Here is a 22,709-nt window from a genome sequence, read left to right on the forward strand (position 1 = left end):
GGTCGACCATCCTGGCCCGCAAATAACCCACATCTCAACCCCTGTGATTATTTTCTTTGGGGTTTTAGATGGACAAGATTTTCGGAAAAAAACCCTCAAGATTTAATGGAACTGCGAAGACTTATTGTTCAGGCTTTCAGTGAAATTACGGAACCCATGTGCCATAGGGTAATTGGAAATATTAGTGTTTGCTTGACTGAAGTTAAAAGTCAAAATGGTGGCCATATTGAGCATGTATTGCAGTAGTACGTTTTTCCAAAGTGTAACCTTGTGTCATTTGTGTCTCATTGAGAGATTCTTTATAATATAGTTTTATTCAACAACAAAATGATGGACCATTTCGTGCGCCACCCTGTAGGAATGTGAGTGAGGTGTCTTTGTTCGCCATTCCTCTCCACTTAAAATCGACAACAGGGTTTTTCACTCACACTTTTATAGAATCATTCCTACAGACCAGATAAGGGGGATTGTGAAACATGTTTGTGGAAACTTCTTTCTTCTTGTCTGCGGCATTATTAGCCACAGAAAAAAGTACTCATAAAGAGTTAGCCAACGTTTGTTACGATATTCTTTTAATGGGAAGTCTTTTATGTTCCTCAAGGTATATAATAGGATCTAGTCTGTATTTCACTCAATTATTTTTTTAATCTGGTACTTTTCAGTGAAATATATGCAAATTGGTAATCAGTATGAAGCAGAAAGTGCACAACACATGTACTGTATTTTTTTTTAGGCAGATAGGTGATAAAAATGCAACATATAATATCTTTCTTAAAACAATTTTTTGGCAAGGGAAGAGTGAACCTTAAAGTACTCTATGAGGACATGTAATGCCTGTGCTGCAACTCTGAAGAAAAAAAAAATGAAAATAGTGTTCGGAAATTTTGTGAATTTACTGAAAATTTCAAACTTTGGGTCTTTGCACCCACTTTCCCTCTGGACCCTTAATTGTTGCACATTGCTTAAAATGTTGCTTCTTACTAATGTAAATTAATTTTTAAAAAAAAGATGCAGTAGTTTAGAAGTTAGAGCCCATTATCTTCAATTTATCCCATAGAAACAAAAGGGATACAAAGGACTTGTTAATAGTAACAAGAGCCATTTAAATAAATCTATCTCATAATACAGTGTGTCTGGCTTAAAAGTCCAATAAAAGAAAAATTCATAACTTGAGATGTTTCTACAGAGTTTAGTTCTACAGAGTAACTCAAAATGTTCTTTTCTGTATGGTTGCTCCGTACATACGCTTGTGCATAATCGCATTGTTTGCGAAATCACGCCAATGCATTGTTTGCGGCGAACATAAGTGCACCAGTATCAATGTGGACTCCATAACAGAAGGTTTTCAGTGTGCTTGCCTTCGCCGTGAGTATGAATTACGACCAACTGACAATGTTCCCACATTTAAAGCCATCAAGAAATGGGACAAACGCCTTCGGGAAAACGGCAGTGTGCAGTCAATGTCGGGCTACCACACAAAGCATGCAGTTTCAGAGGCTAGTGTTGTAGAAATCCACACGTCCTTCCAACGAAGCCCTAGGAAGTCCATCCGATGAGCAAGTAGGGAATTACAGGCACCTCAGTCGACAGTACATGATGTTCTCCATAAACAGTTGCGCCTACGGGCAGAAACTCAAACCTCAGGACAAGCTGCTGCGGAAAGCATTCGCAGAAGAAATTCTTGCTAAAATTGATGAAAACGAGGCATACCTCGATTCCCTTTGTTTTTCAGATGAGTGTATATTCCACACTTCCGGGAAGGTCAATAAACACAACTGTTGCATCTGGGGAACGGAACCACCCCGTGAAGTGAGAGAACATGAACGTGACTCTCCAAAAGTGAATGGCTGGTGTGCATTGTTGAAGAACAGGGTTATAGGGCCATACTTCTTCACGGAGCATACCGTTAATGTAGGAAATTACCTGGATTTGTTGGAGTTGTACGTTGTGCCACAACTTCCTCGTGACGTGATATTCCAGCAAAATGGCACGCCGTGCATTACACAGGAATTGTCAAAGATTTTTTGGACCGGGTTAAAGAAGGTTAATTGCTGCCGCATGCTGCTGGTCGACATATTGACCATCCATCCTCAACGGTAGAACTTTTTTGGCTTCGAGCGAAACCATTTAGAAGCTAAGGTTATTGAGGCTTAGATTTTCTTGCTTGTGGGCAGACATTGGTAGATTAAGGGTGAGGGTTGAAGTGGAGCTCCCCTTACCGAAAACGTCTTAAATAATTAGGATAAGGGTAAAAGGGTATTGTCTCCTCCTCCTTTCCTTTGATATCTAAAAGTAATTAATCATTCCTGGATACATTGTTTTATGCCTAGTAGCTTCTCTTCCTCCATCTGTTCCTTCAACTATCCCCCTTCCAGCCGCTCTGATTGTCTGGGGGACTGCTGTCAATGTCAGTGTTTTGTCTAGCTGCTAAAAACCTGTCTTTTACTGATACCTGGTTCTACAAGCAATGACTCATCCTACACTGTTTTGAATCAGCAGCCTCCTAATGTTGTATTGCTTTGATGATTACGAAATATGAGCACCAAACAAACAAAACAGGAGTTAAAAGGCAAGCACACTTTCTGTTCTGCTGCCTTTTGAGAAGCAAAACTATAACTTATTTTGCTGCTGACATAAGAATAAATATCTTGAATTCTGAGAACAGGGCACAAAGGTAATGCACAAAAAGTTTGAAATAATATAATTACCACTATTCTTCACTTCACATTAAAAACAAATCACACAATGTTCAATGTAGGAATGGACACTGAAACTGATAAAAAACACACACACAGACACACAAGGAAGATGTTGGAGAAAGGAGTGTTTGGCCTCCACAATAATAAATCGTCAATTAACATAAAAGTAAATAACAATCCAGGTTTTGATGTCTAAAAAGGCACAAGTTTGATGAAGCTTGTTTCGAGTTCACTTTCTGCTGATGGACTAATCAGGACTAGATGAGTGGTATTTAAATCATGCTACATATCTCTAAAGAACACACAGTATATAAAGATGATTGCCTCTTTTCCATCTACCCATAAGTGATTACCCAAGACTTATAAAACTAGCAGCAAATTGTCAATTAAGAGAGCCAATGGAGATCCCACAATCAGACCGTCTAAATTGAACCTAATAGGCTGCAGCTGAAGCAGTCTTTTGTCACCCTTACCTAGGAGAGAGGGTTGTTTATCCGTGACAAAATTTCCACTGCACTTATTGCATTTGGGGGGAATTAATAATATTACTTCTTTCCTGTTGGTAAAACCCCATCAATGCCAAAAAATGTAGTTTCTGATCCACATTTGAGATTCACTCCTTCCTTAACTTTGCTGCATTTTGTGTTTTTTTTTGTTTATGGGGACCTGAAAATGTAACATTGGAATTCCTCTGTATTTTGTATAGATGGGGCTAATTAAGCAGTTCTCTAATCATATCAGCCAATATAGGGATATTAGTAAAATTGTCAGTAATTTTACCAATTCAATATATGTATAAAATAGCCTATAATTTAGTGGAAAAATCTGAAATTTTGTTGCTATTGTTATGAATATAAAGGTAGAAGTCATAGATACTGGTAGCTAAATACTGAATTTATTTTTCAAAGTAAAATCTATTGAAGTCAGCTGGTAACATGTCTGGTTCTTCACGGAGGTTTAACATCTATATCAGATCATTAGAATATTGGTTTTCAGTACATTGTATTTTGAAGCACTTGATCCATTAGCAAAAATTTTGTATTGGTTCATCCCACAGTATTTCGAAGAATCGTAAGGAATTTTTGTACACTGGTGGTACAATATCCACGAAGAATCGTTAAGTAATTCAATTGAGGGTTGTGCGGACATCCTTTTTTAAAGAGCAAATAGGAAATTATACACACTGAATACAGAGAATAACCTTTAATGTAAACCTTACAAGGTAAGGCAACGAAAGTTAACTTGTATAAGTCTTCAAGTAAATAATACCAAAAGCATATTTTACATAAAAATAAACTATACTCAAAATGACATGCATCATTCAATAAAGGCAACAGCCTGTTAGTACGCCACACTTTTTCATTATAATAGATCTATTATATTAACAGAAGCATATTTTCAATAAAAATAAGCAAGAGCTGAAGAAGTATACATGTCTTATTTCTTACCTGCTTATTTTTTCCCTTACTTCTTGCTGTGAATCTGTATCACTGGATGCTGATGAACTGAGACTATCAATAGCACATTTTGGAAGCCTGTTCTTTGTTACTGGCAGCATTGCAGGTGAAACAACACTTTGTTTAATACTGGTAAGTATTGTTTGATTTTGTTCTACTTGTTTCTTGGCAGCTTTGTGTAATATCTCATTACGTAGACTGGAATGTGACGATTCTCCAGAGGACTCACCAGAGGAACTCTTTATGCTTCTTGCCTTTGGAGGGTGAGGGACAGTCTTTTGAATTGGAAGATTTGCTAGATTACTTGGCAGAGGAAATTTGGGGCAACTGACACCTTCACATCTTGCTTCTGACTTATCCACCACAGTCGCCTGTTCACAGTGGTTATTGCTACATTGAACTTTTTTTTTGAATTCACTATTTAAGTTGGAATTCTTACTTGTCAAACTAGACTGGTCTGCCCATGAAGCATTCTTTCTCTCCATATAGAATTTCAGGCTTTCATCCAAAAGGTTTTCTATACTTTTTATCTGTTTTTCACCATGTTGTGCATTCTGTTTGTGTTCCACAATAACTGTATCGTCACATTCAACACTAACTTTTTGCTGTTTTTCACCATGTGCATTTGGTTTCTGTTCCACAATAACTGTAATATCACGTTCAACACTAACTTTTTGCTGTTTTTCACAATGTACATTCTGTTTCTGTTCCACAATAACTGTATCATCACATTCAACACTAACTTCCTGCTGTTTTCCACCATCTTGTGCATTCTGTTTATGTTCCACAATAGCTGTATCGTCACTTTCAACATTAACTATTTGGGGCTTATTTGTCTTGTTACTTTTTTCCACTAATTTGTTCCACACACTGTATATATCATCCACTCCGCACTTCTTAGTTACACTTGTTTGTGAAGAAGAGGCATCACCACACTGAGGCACATGATTTTCACTTTTGGATTCCTTGCTAGAAGTTGTATCCCTCTCAATGGTTTGTGGACCCAAGTTATATAGTTGTGCATAGTTGGGAGTGAAATTATGCATAATTAGTGAATTTGTCTCTTTTTCCTTTGGGCTCTTGATCAACTTCGTGGGAGCATCTTCTGCACTTTTCTTGGGCCGGTCACAACTTTCAATATCAGATTGTTTATGTTGCAGACTTAGAGAAATTCCGGCAGGAATGTATTGCACCTTTTGTCGCGTGTCATTGATTTCACTTTTTAATTTGTCCCACTGTACCAGTTTACTATTATCCGTGTTGTTATTTATTTCAGATCTGGTATTAGATTCCTTGTGGTCCAATGGCACTGTTGGTAGTTCCTTCTTCTCCACCTTATCCTTGACAGCCACATTAGAGGTACCACTATCACTGGAACATAAACCATCGGACTGTCGACTGTTTCTCCTTAGAGGCAGAAGTGAAGATTTGCTTCTTAATGTGACAAGTTCCAAAGCTTGAAGTAGACCCCTCCCTCTTCCTATTGGTATCTTCCCGCCCAGCAATTCTGGTGAGGCTTTAGATGGCAATTTTGGGATGGCACCATTCTGTGCTTCAATACTATTGGTTCCTTGATTGGTTTGTTCCTTTGACTTCTCTTTCAGATGCTTCAGAGATTCACCTCTACCTGCAAATTTCTTGGGTTTCTTAACGTCATCATATGAATCAACAGAAGATTCCTACAAGAAAAGAACATATAAACCAGTGCAACAGAACAAAAAATGTGCATATAAACACATTAAATACATAATAAATTTACATGTAGTACTATGTTTCATTATTAATGATACATACTTATGCTATTATAAATAATACTTGAACTATACCAAACAATCTTCATCAGATAAAGTAACAAGAATTTCTAATTATTAATACTAACATTTTCTTGTTTTATGATAGTAATAATAATGCATGTAACTAGGGCTTAGCTGATACCACTTTGAACCTAAACCAATACTGATGCCGATACTCGAATAGATGCTTGAAAATTGAAATAATATACAGTTATTAAAATGTTATTTAATATTTGCGTGCAAGCATTCCACTCTAATTATATGCATCAATTTACCAACACTTTTCTTTAAAATGTTCAAGAACTACATCAGATTATAAAATTACATGTTATATTATTACAAAATTCAGTTTTTTCACACAAAACTGCTAGAAAATAAAAAGAAACTGAATTTTGCACAATTTCCAGGATAATTAGATTCTGCAAAAGTGAAATGCTCCATTTTTGCAGAGCCCGTTAAAGATCAAAATGCTGGAAAAGTATCAGCTAGTATCAGTTTCAAATTCCAACCGATACTTTCAGATACAAATACCACTGGTATCGGCCGATACAGATACATAAGCATCAGTATTTATTTATTTATTTCACCTATAACAGAGCTTTCGCTCCAATTACAAGGTGTACAACTTTGCTTCCGCCATTTTCCGACATGTGGCAACAACAGGAAGTAGCGGTCGAAAGAAGCAGATCGCAGACGTCACGCAGTTAGCTTGGACCTCTGGCAAGATAACGCCATTCAAACATTAGTCGAGTGGTGTGTGCATCGTGAAGCTGTTCGCGATTGAAAATGTCAGTGTACGAGCCAAATTCTCGCCATTTGCGGGAGGTTCCACTTTTTTGTTTCAATATGAAGAAAACTGCGGCTGAGGTCATCGAATGCTCTCCACTACGTATGGTGAGGACGCTATAAGTGAGAGAACCTGTCGTGAGTGGTTTCAACGCTTGAAGAACGGTGACTTTAACTTCGAAGACCGGCATAGTGGTGGAAGACAGAAAGTTTTCAAAGATGCAGAATTGGAGACATTGCTGAGTGAAGACTCGCGTCAAACTCAAGAAGAATTGGCACGATCATTGGGAGTGACACAGCAAGCCATTTCAAAACGTCTGAAAGCCATGGGTATGATTCAGAAAGAAGGAACTTGGGTCCCGTATGAGCTGAAACCAAGAGACGTTGAATGGCGTTTGTGTGTTTGTGAACAGTTGCTTCAGAGGCAAACACGGAAGGGATTTCTGCATCGGATTGTGACCGGGGACGAAAAATGGGTTCATTACGATAACCCAAAATGCAAAAAATCATGGGGATATCCCGGCCATGCTTCCACGTCGACGGCCAAACCGAATATTCATGGCTCCAAGATCATGCTCTGCATTTGGTGGGACCAGCTTGGTGTCGTGTACTATGAGCTGTTAAAACCAAGTGAAACAATCACAGGTGCTCGTTATCGAACGCAATTAATGCGTTTGAGCCGAGCATTGAAGGACAAACGGCCGCAATACAGCGAGAGGCACGACAAAGTGATTTTGCAGCATGACAACGCACGACCCCACGTTGCCAAAGTGGAGAAAACGTACTTGGAAACATTAAGATGGGATGTCCTACCCCACCCGCCTTATTCTCCAGACATCGCTCCCTCTGATTATCACCTGTTTAGATCAATGGCTCATGAACTGGCTGACCAACACTTCCGATCTTATGAAGAAGTCGAAAAGTGGATCGATTCGTGGATCGCCTCCAAAGATGAACATTTTTTTTAGACGTGGCATTCGTACGCTGCCCGAAAGATGGGAGAAAGTAGTGGCCAGCGATGGACAATACTTTGAATAATGCCTGGATAAGCAATGTTTTTCATTACAGCGTCATATTTTTGGGGAAAAACGGCGGAAGCAAAGTTGTACACCTTGTACAATAGGCTCAGCCCTACATGTAACTTTGTTTTAGTTCAAGAACTGAAATGCTGCATTTCTGTCATGTGACTTCCTTTGTGTATTTTACATTATCTTTTGATAATGAAATATTGCAAGATTTTCCCTTTCATACTATTCATAAATCTCTATTTATTTATGTAATACAGAACTTTTCTCTATTTCCTGTGTTGTAAGTCAAGTTCTTCCTATATTAATAAAAGAAAGAAAAAAAAGGAAGAAATATCAAAAAGTAGGAGAGCTTTCAGATCTGTGATAAGTACAACTTTCACAAATTAACGCAAACAAGAGTGACATAACATGCTGCACATGTTGCTTGTCACCTGCATGTCACTCAGATTGAGCCATTTTCTCAGTAGAATGCGCCATGTCGACTCAAGTCTTGCATGTGCAGTGAATGTTTTTTTTTTCTTTCAGATGTGCATTTTTGGGATGCCGAATGCTGTAGGGATATTCCCCTCTTTTGCTTCTTTGATGAGCTTCTTTTTTTAACCACGCCCAAGGTTATACTGGCTTCTATCCCACACCTAATCTCATTTCTAATTTTGTTAATTGGGTTACCATTAACAATTTCGAAATTGAGTATCAGCACAAGGCACTGATCCCACTTAGACCAATAATCCCCACTTATGAAAACCCAGGCTATGGGTTGGCAAAAGAATTAATTAAAAGAATGAAGAAGATTAATGTTAATACTCTGTATAGCGTTAAAAACTCTTTTGAGGTAAAAAAGTCAATTGAAGGGTTAGAAATTGGGAGCGATGACCAAATTAGTAGCTTTGATGTAATAAATTTGTACCCTAGTGTACTGAGAGAGAAAGCCGGTGACTGTCTTCAGAGGTGGGTATTAGACCATGGTGTGGATATATTAGTAGCATGGGAATACGTCAGGTGTTATTTCTTGTAACCAGGTTCAATTATTTCCGCATGAATGAGAAGATTTTTCGACAAAAAGAAGGATTAGCGATGGGCAAACATTTTCTTGCATTACCTAGAAAAAGCTGTTATGGAACAAGTAGGAGTAAGCTTAAAGTATTATGGTAGATATGTAGATGATATCCTTATAATCGGAAAAGAAAAGGATCTTAACACTTTTTGCTGAATTAGAGAAACAAGAAGACAGAATAGGCTTCACCAGGGAGAACTTGGTAGACGGGAAAATTGACTACCTGGACCTAAGGATTACTAAAACTGAAAAGGGAATAAGAACGGGGGTGTTTCATAAACCCCTAGCAGGCAATCTTTATATTAATAAAGCATCCGAACATTCTAGTAGGGTCAAATCGAATGTTTATTTAAACTTTTTTGTAAGGGCTGAGAAGTTATGTAGTAATGCCGTGGAAAAAGAAAAGGAAATATCATGCATAATAGAGGTAGGATTGAGGAATGGGTACTTTGAACATGAAATGAATGTGTTAGCCAGAAGAGAGTGGAAGAATATCGCGAAGGAGAACCCCGATTTTGATAGCAGGTTAGGAAAGGAGAAATTTGAGTAGAGAGAGTTGGATACTAAAGCTCACTATGTTGGAATCCCGTACTGGAAAGGACTCACGGAGAAAACTGAAAAAAAGTGAAAAAGTATGGTGTGAAATGCGGGACGAAAGCATTGAAAAGCATCTCACAGATTATAAGAGGAGGGGGGGGGTAAAAATCCGAAGTAACCCAGGTGAACAAAAAGGGATTTACAGGATTGAGTGCGACTGCGGTATGGAATATATTGGACAAACAGGTAGAAACATGTGTGTTAAATGGGGAAACACGATAAGAATATCAAGGAAAGGAATCCGAAAACAGGGCTTGCAGAACACATAATAAACAGTGGGCATAGAATCATAAAAAGGGAGGTTATCAAAAAAAGTAACAGTAAACTGGATAGGAACGTATACGAAACGGCACTTATTTGTGCGGGAAACAGAAATAAACTGAACCAAGACGACGGCAATTTGGATGATGTATGGATTAGCTTCTTTAAAAAGTGGAACAATATGAATGACAAAAATGCTCCGATAGGCTTCCATGTCACCTCGGAGGTAAAGAAAGCAGCCGAAGTGGAATGCAAATTCTCCTTGGATTGGTTACTGGAGAAAAAAAAGGGGGGGAGGGACCACTCGTGGGAGGAAGTACCCCACAACTCTGTAGCGCAGCGCAAGCTGCTCGCACGCTTCACCTTGGCAAGGAACTAGGGTTTTCAACAGCCACCCAAGCACACCGTGGTGGTGATTTTAACATGTTTTTTCGTGATTTTTAAGGGTTTTTAACGAAGGTAGTTTTAAATCTGTGTGTGTCGACCACCATGAAGTGTTTTTCTTTTTAATCCCACCCTTTTACCTAGTATCCTCGCATGACACTTCTTCGACGTGGCTTGATGTTCCGAGCCTAAAATACGACTTCCTGAAGAAGGAAGCAGAATATATACTCACCACGTAAGTAGACGAAATTTATTACTCTAACGTATTTTTGTTTGTAAATGTTCCAGAAAGAATATGAATAGAGAATAGGTCATTTACTTCCTTAATGTATATAACCTGGTGACCATGGTACATTTTGTTTTAGGGAAAGAATTTCTACATTTAGACATTTGCTTTAAAAAACCAAGGTACATGAACTATATCTTAAAATTCTTTCGATTGTTCATGTTGCCACAGTGAACTTTGACATGTGTATAAAACCAATGTTCCTTGTCATGTGTAACTTCTCTATGTTCCCATTGTTTTGATGCTGATAATACATTAATATATGATATAGATTTTGCTTTTATAATATGCAAATATGAGATACCTGACTTGATAAAAATACCACGTGTATTGAAACATCGTCAATTCAAGAAATATATGACTTTATTACAATGAAGTATTCCAAGATTTTGTTTGTATATCATGGTGCATTTGAAAAGCACATGCTACACAACATAACTGTCCTAAAAGATTCACATGTGTTAAAAAGGTCTGTCCCTTTGCAAAGAGTAAAACAATGAAGAAACATATGAAGTGAAACTTGTTCCCCACAACCCATAATCTATTGAACTTGAACATAGGAGGAGGATAAATAAAAGAAGGAAGTAAGAAGAAAGATAATGAAAAAGGAACCAAAATTAAATGTAACAACAATTTCTTAAAATTATTTTTTGTTAACTGATTACAAAAAGTTGCTTTGTTATACCCATGATATTTGTTACACCTGTATATAATTGTTTTAGTCTATTATCAAAGCATCTCTTGAAAATGATGCAATTTTTTTTAGCATTGAAATATAGAGAATATAGAAAAGTTGTACGACAGAAGAAACATTGTTTCTTATGTACAAATTACAATAACAGAATTATACCTTTACATTCACAAGATACTGGATCAGTTTAAATTATTTGACAATTTTGCCAAAAAAAACTTATTTGACTTGGGTCATGTCTACATATCTCCAGAAGTGGAACACTTTCACAACTGGTTTATCAGCAAATTATTACATATTTGATAGCAAGCAGCAAAATGTTTGGAAAAAATACCATTAAAATGCTCCCCTAATACATGTCCACAAAGAAACGTTCTTATAAAAATTAATAACTTTAACTTCTTACTCAGGGTTTCCACTATCTCTCATACACAACTATAGTTAATGCTACCACATACGTGAAAAAAATCCACATTAAACCCGGTTACTGGACAGTAAAATTGTGTGCTTGACTAAATAGGAACTGCTGGCATGCAAGCCATTGAAATATGCCTCCACTACCCAGTTCTTGTTAAAATGATTATGCATTGTCTACTTGTCTACACTTGAGTTACACTTCCTCCAAAAATTATTTCCTTTTTCACTGCAGGTCTCTGCAAAATGCATACCTAATTCACGTTCAATGTAATTACAAATTAACAAAAAGATAAAAGCAGGAGACTCACCTCTGATGATCTGTTGCCTGGATCATGCTTCCTTAAGGAATCCAACATTGCCCGTGTCTTCCTTTGGTGATCTTTCTGCCGTTTATATTCATTGTTGTAGTCCTAGAAGCATACAAATAAAATTAAATTTACAAAATACTACTCATACTCGAACAAATGTTGAAGCACTTATGGAAACAAACAGTATATTTTTATCTCCAAAAAATGCACTCTAATCGGATGCCACCTTTCGAGCATTTAGAGAAAAACAAAACTGTAGTGTAGGTCAGTGGTTCCCAAAGTGTGTGCCGTGAATGGCTTCCAGGTGCAGCGAAATGTTCCAATATTTTCACAGAAATTACACTCACTTATTTGTTAGACTATACATGGTTTTACGTACGATTGTTCCAAATATGTGCTCATTTAGAACTTTTTCAGAAATAAACTGTTTCTGAATTTGAAACATGTGTTTATTTTTTTAACTGAATGCAAGCAACCTAACCACACTAACTGAGCATTGCAAATCATGACTTGGGCACCAGGGAAAAATCATGAAATACTAAGGGTGCCATGAAATGAAAAAGTTTTGGAAATCCTGGGTGTAGATCACTGGTACTGTTGACTCAAGCAGGATCATTGCCAGGCCTGCTATAAAGCATTTAAAGATTGGAGAACCCTTGTTAAACTGACTTTCACTGCGCATTATGTATAGGAACTTTTTAAAGACTGACAATGAATTATGCATGAATAATTTGGACATATGAAAGATAGTCAGATAAACTTAAATCGTTCACATGTATTTATTTTCCAAACTGGAATAGATTGCTCATTCATTTTCATAAATTTATATTAAAACAAGCAATGTAATTGCAAAGTGATTAACACACACCATAAGCCAACAGCATTTTGCTTTTCTCAAGTGGCTTTGTTATAACATGCAAAACTGAATTATTTATTTACTATTACTTACATAGCATACCACTGTATTGAAATTATAATTACCAGTGAAGTAAAACACATAAGGTACATGAAAGAGTTTAAAATATTATTCCACATGAAAATATAAAATGCGAACAATGGTTCATGATAGTTGAAGAAGTATCTTCAATATTTTGCAAATACACCTTCTGGATAAAATAAATTGGTGGGTGAAACTTTGTTGATTAAGATTGGGAGCAAAACTAGAGGGGACTAGAGTTTATTAAACAAAAAAAGAGCACAGACAATATGCAATTTAATAGACATGCAACTGAAACTGCACTAGAGCTGTAAGGGTATCATATACACCAAACCATGACAATGTAACTTCCTGCAGAGCAGACAGTAACAGGTTAGGTAATTAATAGTTCTGTTATCTATCACTAAAGTCCATTTTTTTATGCGAGTTTTGTCTGCTCTATAGATAGGATAATGAGGACTGGGGTGACATGTGACTCCACCTGGATGAAACCTGGGATGTAGGCTACCATATGCCATCGGGGATGCCCTTTTTATGGTGACATCACATTTTCTATTTCTGTTTCAAAGTGATTATGCAATGCTAATTGAATTGGTGATGGTCAAATGGACAGAACACAATTTCAGTATATGAATTAGAAGATTTTTAAATGCAAATGATCTGGAAACAAATATATTTTGACTTAGGAATACTGTAAATTATAAGACAACTGTCAAAGATATTTGCACTTCTCAAATACTTTAAAAAAAGTAAGCTTACACCAATATAGCGATGACCAACTTTTGAAGGCCTTGATTCAGGCGATGATAACTTGGGTATCTTCATTATTGGTGTTTCTGGTAAGACACTGACTGGAACAGATTCTTCTGTGGAATCGTCACTTAGAACTAGAAAAAGAATGTGAAAAAAATATAATTAACACATGAACCCGCAAATGCTTCTCTGAATTACATCATTACACGTTCTCTTAAATTTCCATAAGTCATTTTTTTATGGCTACATGTACAGATTAAATCAGGACTGGACCTACAATTTAAATTGGGCTCCAAATTATTGACATGTGTCCCATCGGGAATCAAACCTAGGCCGTATCGACTGAATAGATGTAGAATTAACTGTTACATTATCCCAGACATACTCTCCTAATTTTCATAGGAAGTGCTTTGATGGGCACCATGTTTTTATCCTTGAATATATCATTGTATCAAAGGTTGGTACAGCAATGGCACAGTATGACCCAGTGTCATGGAATGAATGAATTAAAATTTTTGGGTGTGTCGGCACTTCTGGCCATTCTGCACCCTTCAATATATTCGGGGAAATATCCCCTTACCTAAAATTCTGACTTAAGAAATAAGAACAAGGGGTGCAAAAAAGCCACTTGGGAAAAATTAAAAGTGCAAAGTTGTAAAAAGACCTGCACAAGACAAAAACAACACATTAAAAGGTGATATAAAAAAAAGCTTCCTCACAAACGGTGGAAGAGACCAGCTCTTCGCAAAAATCTAAAACCGTTGGATAAAACACTGTTGTCATCACCTAACAGGGATGGCAAACACCTGGGAAGATTAAAAATCTGTCTGAGGATAGCAAAGTCGGCAATAAGAATATGCCGAACACTTAAAACAATGTTACAAACACGACATAAAGGAGGGTCCTGCCCTTGCAGCAAGTGACCATGGGTTACACGGCTGTTTCCAATACGCAACCTAGTTAGAAGAACTTCTTCTCGGAGAGAGGTACGGGATGAGGAACGCCAAGCACCTATGGTGGGTTTAATAGCGTAAAGCTTGTTCCCCGTTTCCGCATCCCACTCGGCCTGCCAAGTGTCAAGAAGGCAACAATGAAATACATTCTGCAGGTCGCTAGCTGGCAGAGGATGGATGAGAACGTCGCCATCTGCATCAGTAGACTTGGCGGTAGTATCAGCTGCTTCGTTCCCCTGTTTGCCCACGTGGCTAGAGACCCAACAGAAGCGTAAATCGGCACTGGCAGTTAAGAACACGAGCCATCTGAAGATCCATTGCACTACTGGATGCCAGGAATTCGGCAAATCCAGAGTCTGAAACACGCTAGTCGAATCACTGCACACAAGGACTTTCTTCAGACCATTGACATCTGCAAAGTCCAGTGCCTTTAGAATGACATACAACTCTGCTGTATAGATGGACCAGGCAGGATGTAGCAAGTAACTGGAACTTTGAGAGTCTAGGATGAAGGCACAACCGACTGATTCGACTGTATTGGACCCATACGTATAAAATACACTGCTTTTTGTGAAAATTGCAATACCAAGAAGGATACATGTGATTGAAATGAACTTTATACCACAGATTAGGTACAAGCCAATACACAAATGATTAAGATTACAGAACTGTACATGAGCTCTGACCTTGAGAATTCAGTATGGTGTGAAGCTCCCACGTGCTGCAAACAGAGCCTCTAAACTTTGTAGCATGGAATCAAAGAGGGCCTGGATATGTTCCTGGGGAATCCCCCTCCATGCAGTTTGTATGTGAGTCCACAAAGCATCAACAGTGGCTGCTGGACGACCGTGACGAACAAGTTGCTGACCAACCATATCCCAGACATGTTCGATGGACGACATGTCAGGCAAACGTGCAGGCCAGGGAAGCAGTGGTGCCTTCGTTCTTCGAAGACTGCTTGCACATTCCTCGCCACATGTGGCCGGGCATTGTCCTGCTGAAATATGGCATGTGGAGTTATCTGAAGGAGGGACAGTACCTCAGGCTCTAAAACCTCCCTGATGTAGCGGTTGCTGTTCAGTTTGCCTTCAATATGTAGGAGGCGAGACCGCATGTTGTATCCAATGGCACCCCAAACCATCACACTTGGCATTTGTCCGCTATGCCGCTCAACAATGCAGGCTGCCAGATTGCGTTCACCACAGTAGCATTTAACAGGCATGCGACCATCACTGTAGGACAAGTTGAAGAGGGACTCGTCCGAAAACACTATATTTTGCCACTCAGCATGCAAGCGACAGCGTTCACGTGCCCATTGCAGTCTGAGGCGTTTGTGGTTTCTGGACAATGAAAGCCGACGCAATGGCATGCATGCCACCAGTGCAGCCCGCAGCAGACTACGTCGAACCGTCGACGCAGACAAGTCCACAGCTGTTGCAGTGCTTCAGTGTCGAGCCAACGCTGTGGACGAAGCTGTATGGTCCGTTACAGCCATGTGGACAAGATGGTGGTCATCCCATGTTGTGGGCACATTGTGTGGTCCAGTACCTGCCCGTCACTGCGTACGACCCTCTTCTATCCACTTGTTCCACACACGCATCATTGTCATAGCAGTTTGCTCTGCACGAGACGAAATGTCACGGTATGACAAACCCGCTTCCCGGAGACCGATCATTCTGCCCCTTTCGAACTCACTCACATGATGATATTGCACCCTTTAACGTCGACGAGGCATACCGGCACTTGCTTTCATGTTTTCACTTCATTTTGACGGCTCCTCACCGGCTCAGCTTGGCATAACACTGACCTTTCTGGTCACACAAGAGAGGGCGATGCTGGGCCTAAGTGTAAGCCATCTCTCTGGAATCCTAATCACTTATTGCTGGTACACTGTTCTACAAATTCTCCGAGTTTGGATTCATTTGGGCCATCCATTTTGGGTGTTGCAATTTTCACAAACAGTAGTGTACATTAAAATTGAGGTGCTTCGCATGAAGCTCTAAAAACCGCTGCTGGTATATGACCATTGGTGTTTCTGCCTTTGGAAGGGCAGTCAGAGAAAAATCAGATAGAAGGTGCAGGAAATTCCTAGATTGGGAGAAGCAGAATGAGTGGAGAGATGCCAGGAAGATCACTATCAACACCAAGTGCAGACATGATCTCGTCTGCACAAACACCAAATGGTCTAGTGACACTAGGGTGGACCCGGTACCTTGCCAGCCTAATCTCATCTGAGATGGTGTAATATGAAGGATGTGAGGGCATCAAGCGAAGATGGAGGAAGTAGTTCACTATCAGCCGTTGTCTTCGCAGAGGCAGACACAGCATCAGCTGAAATGTCTCTAATTACAAACTGGTGACCGAACTGGTACGGAAAGCAGCAGAACACACACAAATACCAGCATGATGGACGGTGTCTAGGATGCGAAGCCTAGATGGGCAGGTGGACAAAAAAACAACACATCCATAATCCAGCTTCGACCTGACAAGTGAAAGGTACAGGCCGAGCAGTACCATCCTATCACCACTCCAAGAAGTATGAGATAAAATGTGTAGAAGGATGAGAACCCTCAGACAAGATAACTTTAACTGGCAAAGGTGAGGTTGCCATGTTAATTTCTTGTCAAATATGAGGCCCGTGTCATGGGTTCAAGTCCTGACCAAGCCTGTATTTTTTGCTTACAAGTATGTTCCACCAACAGAATGGAGTATTAAAAGAATTTTAAACACTACAGTAATGAAATAAATTTAATACACCATCCCATCTGTAATTAATAAAATGCTAACAATAGCTCATGACAAAGTGGTATCTTCAAAATCTGCTGGTTCAGATATCCTCACTTGTTGTTGGCACTACTTTCTTTCTAACCCTTGTATAAATTTACTGTATATATTAAAGCATTGGAATAATTCAACACAGTTTCTTTGGTGGCTTAAACTACAGAAACTAAAGTAAAAACAATCAAGTGCTAAAGTGCTATTGTACTTGTTATCTGCAGATGCCTGCAACAGTAAGTCTCCCATCCTTGCTATCTCTGCCATTTGCTGCCACCAGGCACTAAGGAGACATCTGCTCTCTATATTTGCTCAAGTAAAAGATGGGTGTTTCAATTGTAGAAATTTGGAAAGTGCTAATGGATGAAATGTCCACAAAGGAGCAAAGAGCAGTTAGAGTGTTTGCACATGCACCGACTCTTGACACAGATATTGTCACCAACAGAAATCAATGGGGGGAAATGGCACAGCTGCTCACGTAGCCCTGCATGATACATTTTCCAGAACGACGACTGATGGGTCGGTGTGCAGTGCGAACTTCCTTCGACAAATTGCCAATCGGACAAACCCCCACAGCCCCTCAGGTAATGGAAAAGAGGACACAGACCACCAATCATAAAATTAAACTGTCAAGGAGTAAGATGTTTTGTGAAGTGGAGGCAGAGGAGCCATCTGCACTTTCAGGCTTTGTCCATTACTTCATGTGCACCGTCCCAGGTATCAGAGAGTACACCAATATTATCAATGTGTGTGCAAAATTCATGTCGGTATCGGTGTCATCACCTGGAATAACTCTACAAAAGATCGGCACATGTGCAAGTACTCTTAAGAAACCTCAAAAATAGTAATAATGCAATAACTGCAAAATTACCATTAACCCAATTAGTCGAATTGGTTTATTTTTTGGACAATGTTTCCATTAGAATTGGTTCTCTTAGCATAAATACCCTGTAAATGTATTATTTATGCTAAGATAACTAAACCCAACAAGCCTAACACAACAAATTAGGCTCATTATATTTAATTTATAATGGAAGTTTTTGAAACTTAATACTACAATTTTTTTTCCATTTCCAATTGTTTCCTCACCATAAATCCTACATTTCTGGAATCCTTGATTCATACTCTTTCCAACGATGTACATACTTCTATAAAGAAGATTGATTCGACATCCTTACCCCCAGATTTTACATTATACATTCAATGTTCATGGTCCCAACGGAGCAAAATGTTACAAATTTTTTCCAGATTTCACATCTTCCTACATTTTATGTTATTTCATCTTGCCCCCGGAAAAACATAAAATCAAGGTTTCACTAATTTTCTATTTCTAAGCAGAAAAGAATGGGTTACTATTATGTCTAACATTGTCTTCAAGGTACAAAATGAAGACTTTATAAACTTCCAAGTCTGTTCACATAAAGCATGCATATGCATAGCAAGCTGTCAATGAAAATGATCCTCTTACCTTCTTTCAGATATTTATCTTCATTCAAAACGCCAAGTTGCTTTTTGATAAGTTCTTCATGTAAGATGCACACTTTCTGATCTAGAAACTTCAAGTATAAAAACCCGTAAATAATGTCCTTTTCTTTAACGCGTTTCAGAAGGTATATACTGCTGGCCTCCTTCAACAATTCCTGCACATGCTTGTGTGCAAATGATGACCAATTTGCTGATATTCTGGAATAAAGAATAATAATAATGATATTGTGGTTTTCAATGTATTTATTAGGAATGGGACAGATGAGTAAACTATCTGTATTGTCAATATAGGCATATCAGTGTACACATTTATTGGTAAAATTACTAATAAATTTACAAATCCAATACATCTATAAATAGCCTGTAATTTGGAACAAAATTTTGCCATTTTGTTATTAATTTCATGTTTAAAAACATATACTTTATGTGTCCTAGTTTGGTAAAGTAAATTTCTAAATTTGCAGTTTATTTTTAAAAGCAAACTCCATTGCAGTTAGGCTACATCTTGACACACATTTAATTTCCTGAATTTGAAATTTTTCAAAATTTTTACGAAGTCCAGCTGTCCATTTCACTCCAAAGTTGATTTCACACACTTTTGTAGGTCAGTGGGAACTATGACTGTGGCCAATCTAATTTTCTAGGGAGCCTCATCAGCCATCAATGAATCATTGTGTGTTTGTTCTATCTCATGATTCATCCTCATTATTGAGATTAACCCAAGAGGTAGAACAGCAACTTAAAATAATCAAATTATAAATAAATGGAGTATTTTGAAGAACAGAAAATGCACAATGTGCATTTCCACATGAAATGGTAAGATATGCATGTGTACATTTTAAAATAAACTCATTATCAAGGAGAACATGTTAAAATGGAAACCTAAGAAATATCTTTTCACTCATCCTAAATTTTTATATCCATAAATAAATAAAACAAAACACATATGTTTACACATAAAGTGTTCTCAGTTTAACATTTCATGCGGGAATAAACTGAAATTTAATACAATAATCAAAAATAATACAATGACTACAATTGAAAATTACAATTTTATTTTTTCATGAACAAGGGAAATTTTGCATTTTAAAAGGTTTTTTTTTGTTTATTTATATCAGTTATCTATTTTCGGTTCATATCAATAAAGAGAAGGAATGGATTAAATAAACATGATGAAGGGAAGTCTTAACCACAGTTGTCGGAAGTAGCACTCTACTTGTAACGTCGCTACTGTAGCTAGCTACAAAGTTTGCAGCTGTAGCAACACTAAATTTTGAAAATTGTAGCTGTAGTGAAGCTACAAAATTACTGTTGTTGTAGCAAAAATTTCGCTACAGTTACATTCTTCTCAGCATTTTGATGTATATTCTGAATGTGGCAACAGTGTTAAATTTGACAATAACCCTTACTTTTACATGAAGTTCATGAAAACAAAGTCTATTACATGGAAATACGGATCTTGTTATCGTAGATTATAGATATCTGCATAATTTATTTAATTAGTATCTGAATAATTCTAATATGCAGACAACCAACTGGCATATATGGACATATTCCGGCTAACAGCTACGCTTTTTGAGCTGCAATACTATTTCGGGGAGAAACATGCCTCATTTGCAGTACCCTGGGGAAAAATGCCTCGTTTGTGCCATCCCCAGAACATATCCTGTGGATATCCATGGTATAAGAGATGGTAAAATGTCATTAATTACTATGTAAAATACAACTTGCAGGGATCCATTTTCCACTACAATGACAAAGCAATAGTGCCAACCTTATTTGTCATGTTCACGACAATTATCCTTGGAATAGACAGCGAGATATATTTTTCATTCAAAATACTGATTTCATATCAGTCTATTTAAAATTAAATATTTATTCTCAAGAAAAATATGTTGATATGTAAACATAAATAATCCTACCAAATTCTATTTGTGTATGGTTGTAATCATTAATTTGGGTAACACTCTAATTGCAATACTCATATATCAATTTGAATTGATGTGCCACTTACATAGGTACGTTATTCTCAAACACTATAGTAAAAATAAGTAACTGAAGTAACACTCTTATCAAAATTATCGAATGATGGGAATCATGATAATATATAACAATCTACTTTCCACGAAGTATAACTACCATACTAGGAGGTTATTTTGAATATCCACGTGTTTTTTTTTAAAGCCTTTTATGCAGAAGAAGCGCAAAAGTGGCGAGTAGCGAAAATACATTTCGGTAGAGCAGATGTAGCTGTAGCGAAGCTACTTTAAAATGTAGCGTTCTGATCACTGCTTATCCAGATCAAGATTCAAACTGAGATCCTTCGGTGATGAGTTGAACTCATCAGGATCAACAACAGGTGTATAGAGAAGTTACATTTTGCTATTTATCACAACTTTAAAACATCGCCAAATACTTCTAATGGTGATTTGTAACGAAAGAGGAAATAATTTTAGTCCATGTTTCTGTTACTATATTGCTAAATGTAAAAAGGCCCCGTATATTCATGTTGTGCATGTTTGCAAAATAACAGAGTAATTTATATATGATATATGCACATTATTTCTTCACATTCAGTAGAGACCATAATTAATATAGACCCACATATTAATTATGGTTTAAATCTTGAATCATTATTCTGGTTTTACCACCATAAACCCTCAAAATAACGGGAAGAGGGGGATTGATCACTTCTTTCAAAAAATACTCAGCTTAGCAATATCTTTCATGTCAAAAACTACCGAAAACGGCTCATTCGTACCAATATCTCGCAAACTATACATCAATGACGACAAGACTATGTTAAACAGAAATTTCGAGTTCAAACTACGAATTTGTTTTTCTTTGCTTAGTGTAAATAATTTCTGTAAGTTCAAACTGGTTTGATTTGATTTGATTTAATTTATTTTACTTCGCGTTTTGTGCCTCTTGGCTAATTTGCGAAGATGGGGATGAGTGATGAAATTATGAAATTGATGAATGGACATTCACAAACAACTAAGCCCGACCGGGATTCGAACCCGGGACCCTTGGCGTCGCAGCGCGATGTGCTAACCACTCGGCCACAGGGTCGGGCAAGTTCAAACTGGAATAGTCTATATGGGAATCAAATGGCCGTCTAACAATACCTACAAGAAAACAAGACTTTCCGCACATATGTATTCACCTTAAACCGAAAAGAAAATATAAACATATGTTCGTACTGGCAAGAGGAAAGGAGGGAGGGTACCTTGATTTGTCACACGAATCTTGACCTTGGAATCTATTTTACGCTGTTTCTCTTTCTCTTTTAATCTTCCATTATAACGACGAGAGAACGAATGATTTGATGAAATTACAAAGCAGCAGACTCATGTCTACGGCATAACTCGAACCTGGAGCTTTTGAGTGGCGGGATCGTTATTCAACCGCTCAATGTGCTCGGCCCACGAGGAGAAAAGTTCTGGATTAGTCTACACTAAACATCCCAACGATTCGCACGAGTAAATGCCAATAATGTTATCTTGCGTTGCGTACATCATTCACACGATTATAGGCTTAAGTTTTACTAAACAAAATTTTTAAAACAATCTTATTAGCCGATTGAACCTCGTACATATAATATCATTAGTCCTGTTCAATTCTTAATCTATAAGAACAGATCTATCACGATCAAAAAAGCAACCGACGACGCCATACCCAACTTGCAGTAATTTTTTTTTAGTTTCCAATTCAGCAAGTCAAGTACCAGTTTTCATTTTCCAGTTCCAGAAAAACAACAAGTTTTATCTGATTTGCAGCATAATAGTACCCTCTATGTAATGTTCTTGTATTATACGTACGTATTAATGCATGAGAACCAATATTCATAAGCAGTGGCGGCGATTAGGGTCACAGTGGCTTCCCTCCCTTACTTTTGCCCCGTACTATGGCCTCTTACCATGACGAGCCTTGTCTACCGGGAGTAAACTGTCCTTTGCCCCCCCCCCCCTTTTTTTAAGTTTTGGCACAAAATCGCAGCTACTGTTAATAAGGTATCTCGACAGAGACTTATGCGCATTTTCCC

The 22,709-nt window shown here is 37.8% G+C and overlaps 1 protein-coding gene across 1 annotated transcript in view; it reads right to left on the reverse strand.

The window, feature by feature from the left end:
- LOC146000753 (putative ATP-dependent RNA helicase TDRD12) overlaps positions 1–22,709 on the reverse strand; it is a 235,611-nt gene that overhangs the window by 120,585 nt on the left and 92,317 nt on the right. The window contains exons 4-7 of the mRNA XM_083138395.1: positions 18,648–18,862; positions 13,458–13,585; positions 11,762–11,863; positions 4,148–5,835 (exon numbers count right to left, since the gene is read on the reverse strand). Coding sequence (XP_082994521.1) covers positions 4,148–5,835; positions 11,762–11,863; positions 13,458–13,585; positions 18,648–18,862 — 2,133 coding nt within the window. The remainder of the gene's footprint in view (positions 1–4,147; positions 5,836–11,761; positions 11,864–13,457; positions 13,586–18,647; positions 18,863–22,709) is intronic.

Source organism: Lepisma saccharinum, chromosome 1 (assembly GCF_977018435.1).
Source record: "Lepisma saccharinum chromosome 1, izLepSacc3.1, whole genome shotgun sequence".
Classification (NCBI taxonomy): Eukaryota; Metazoa; Arthropoda; class Insecta; order Zygentoma; family Lepismatidae; genus Lepisma; species Lepisma saccharinum.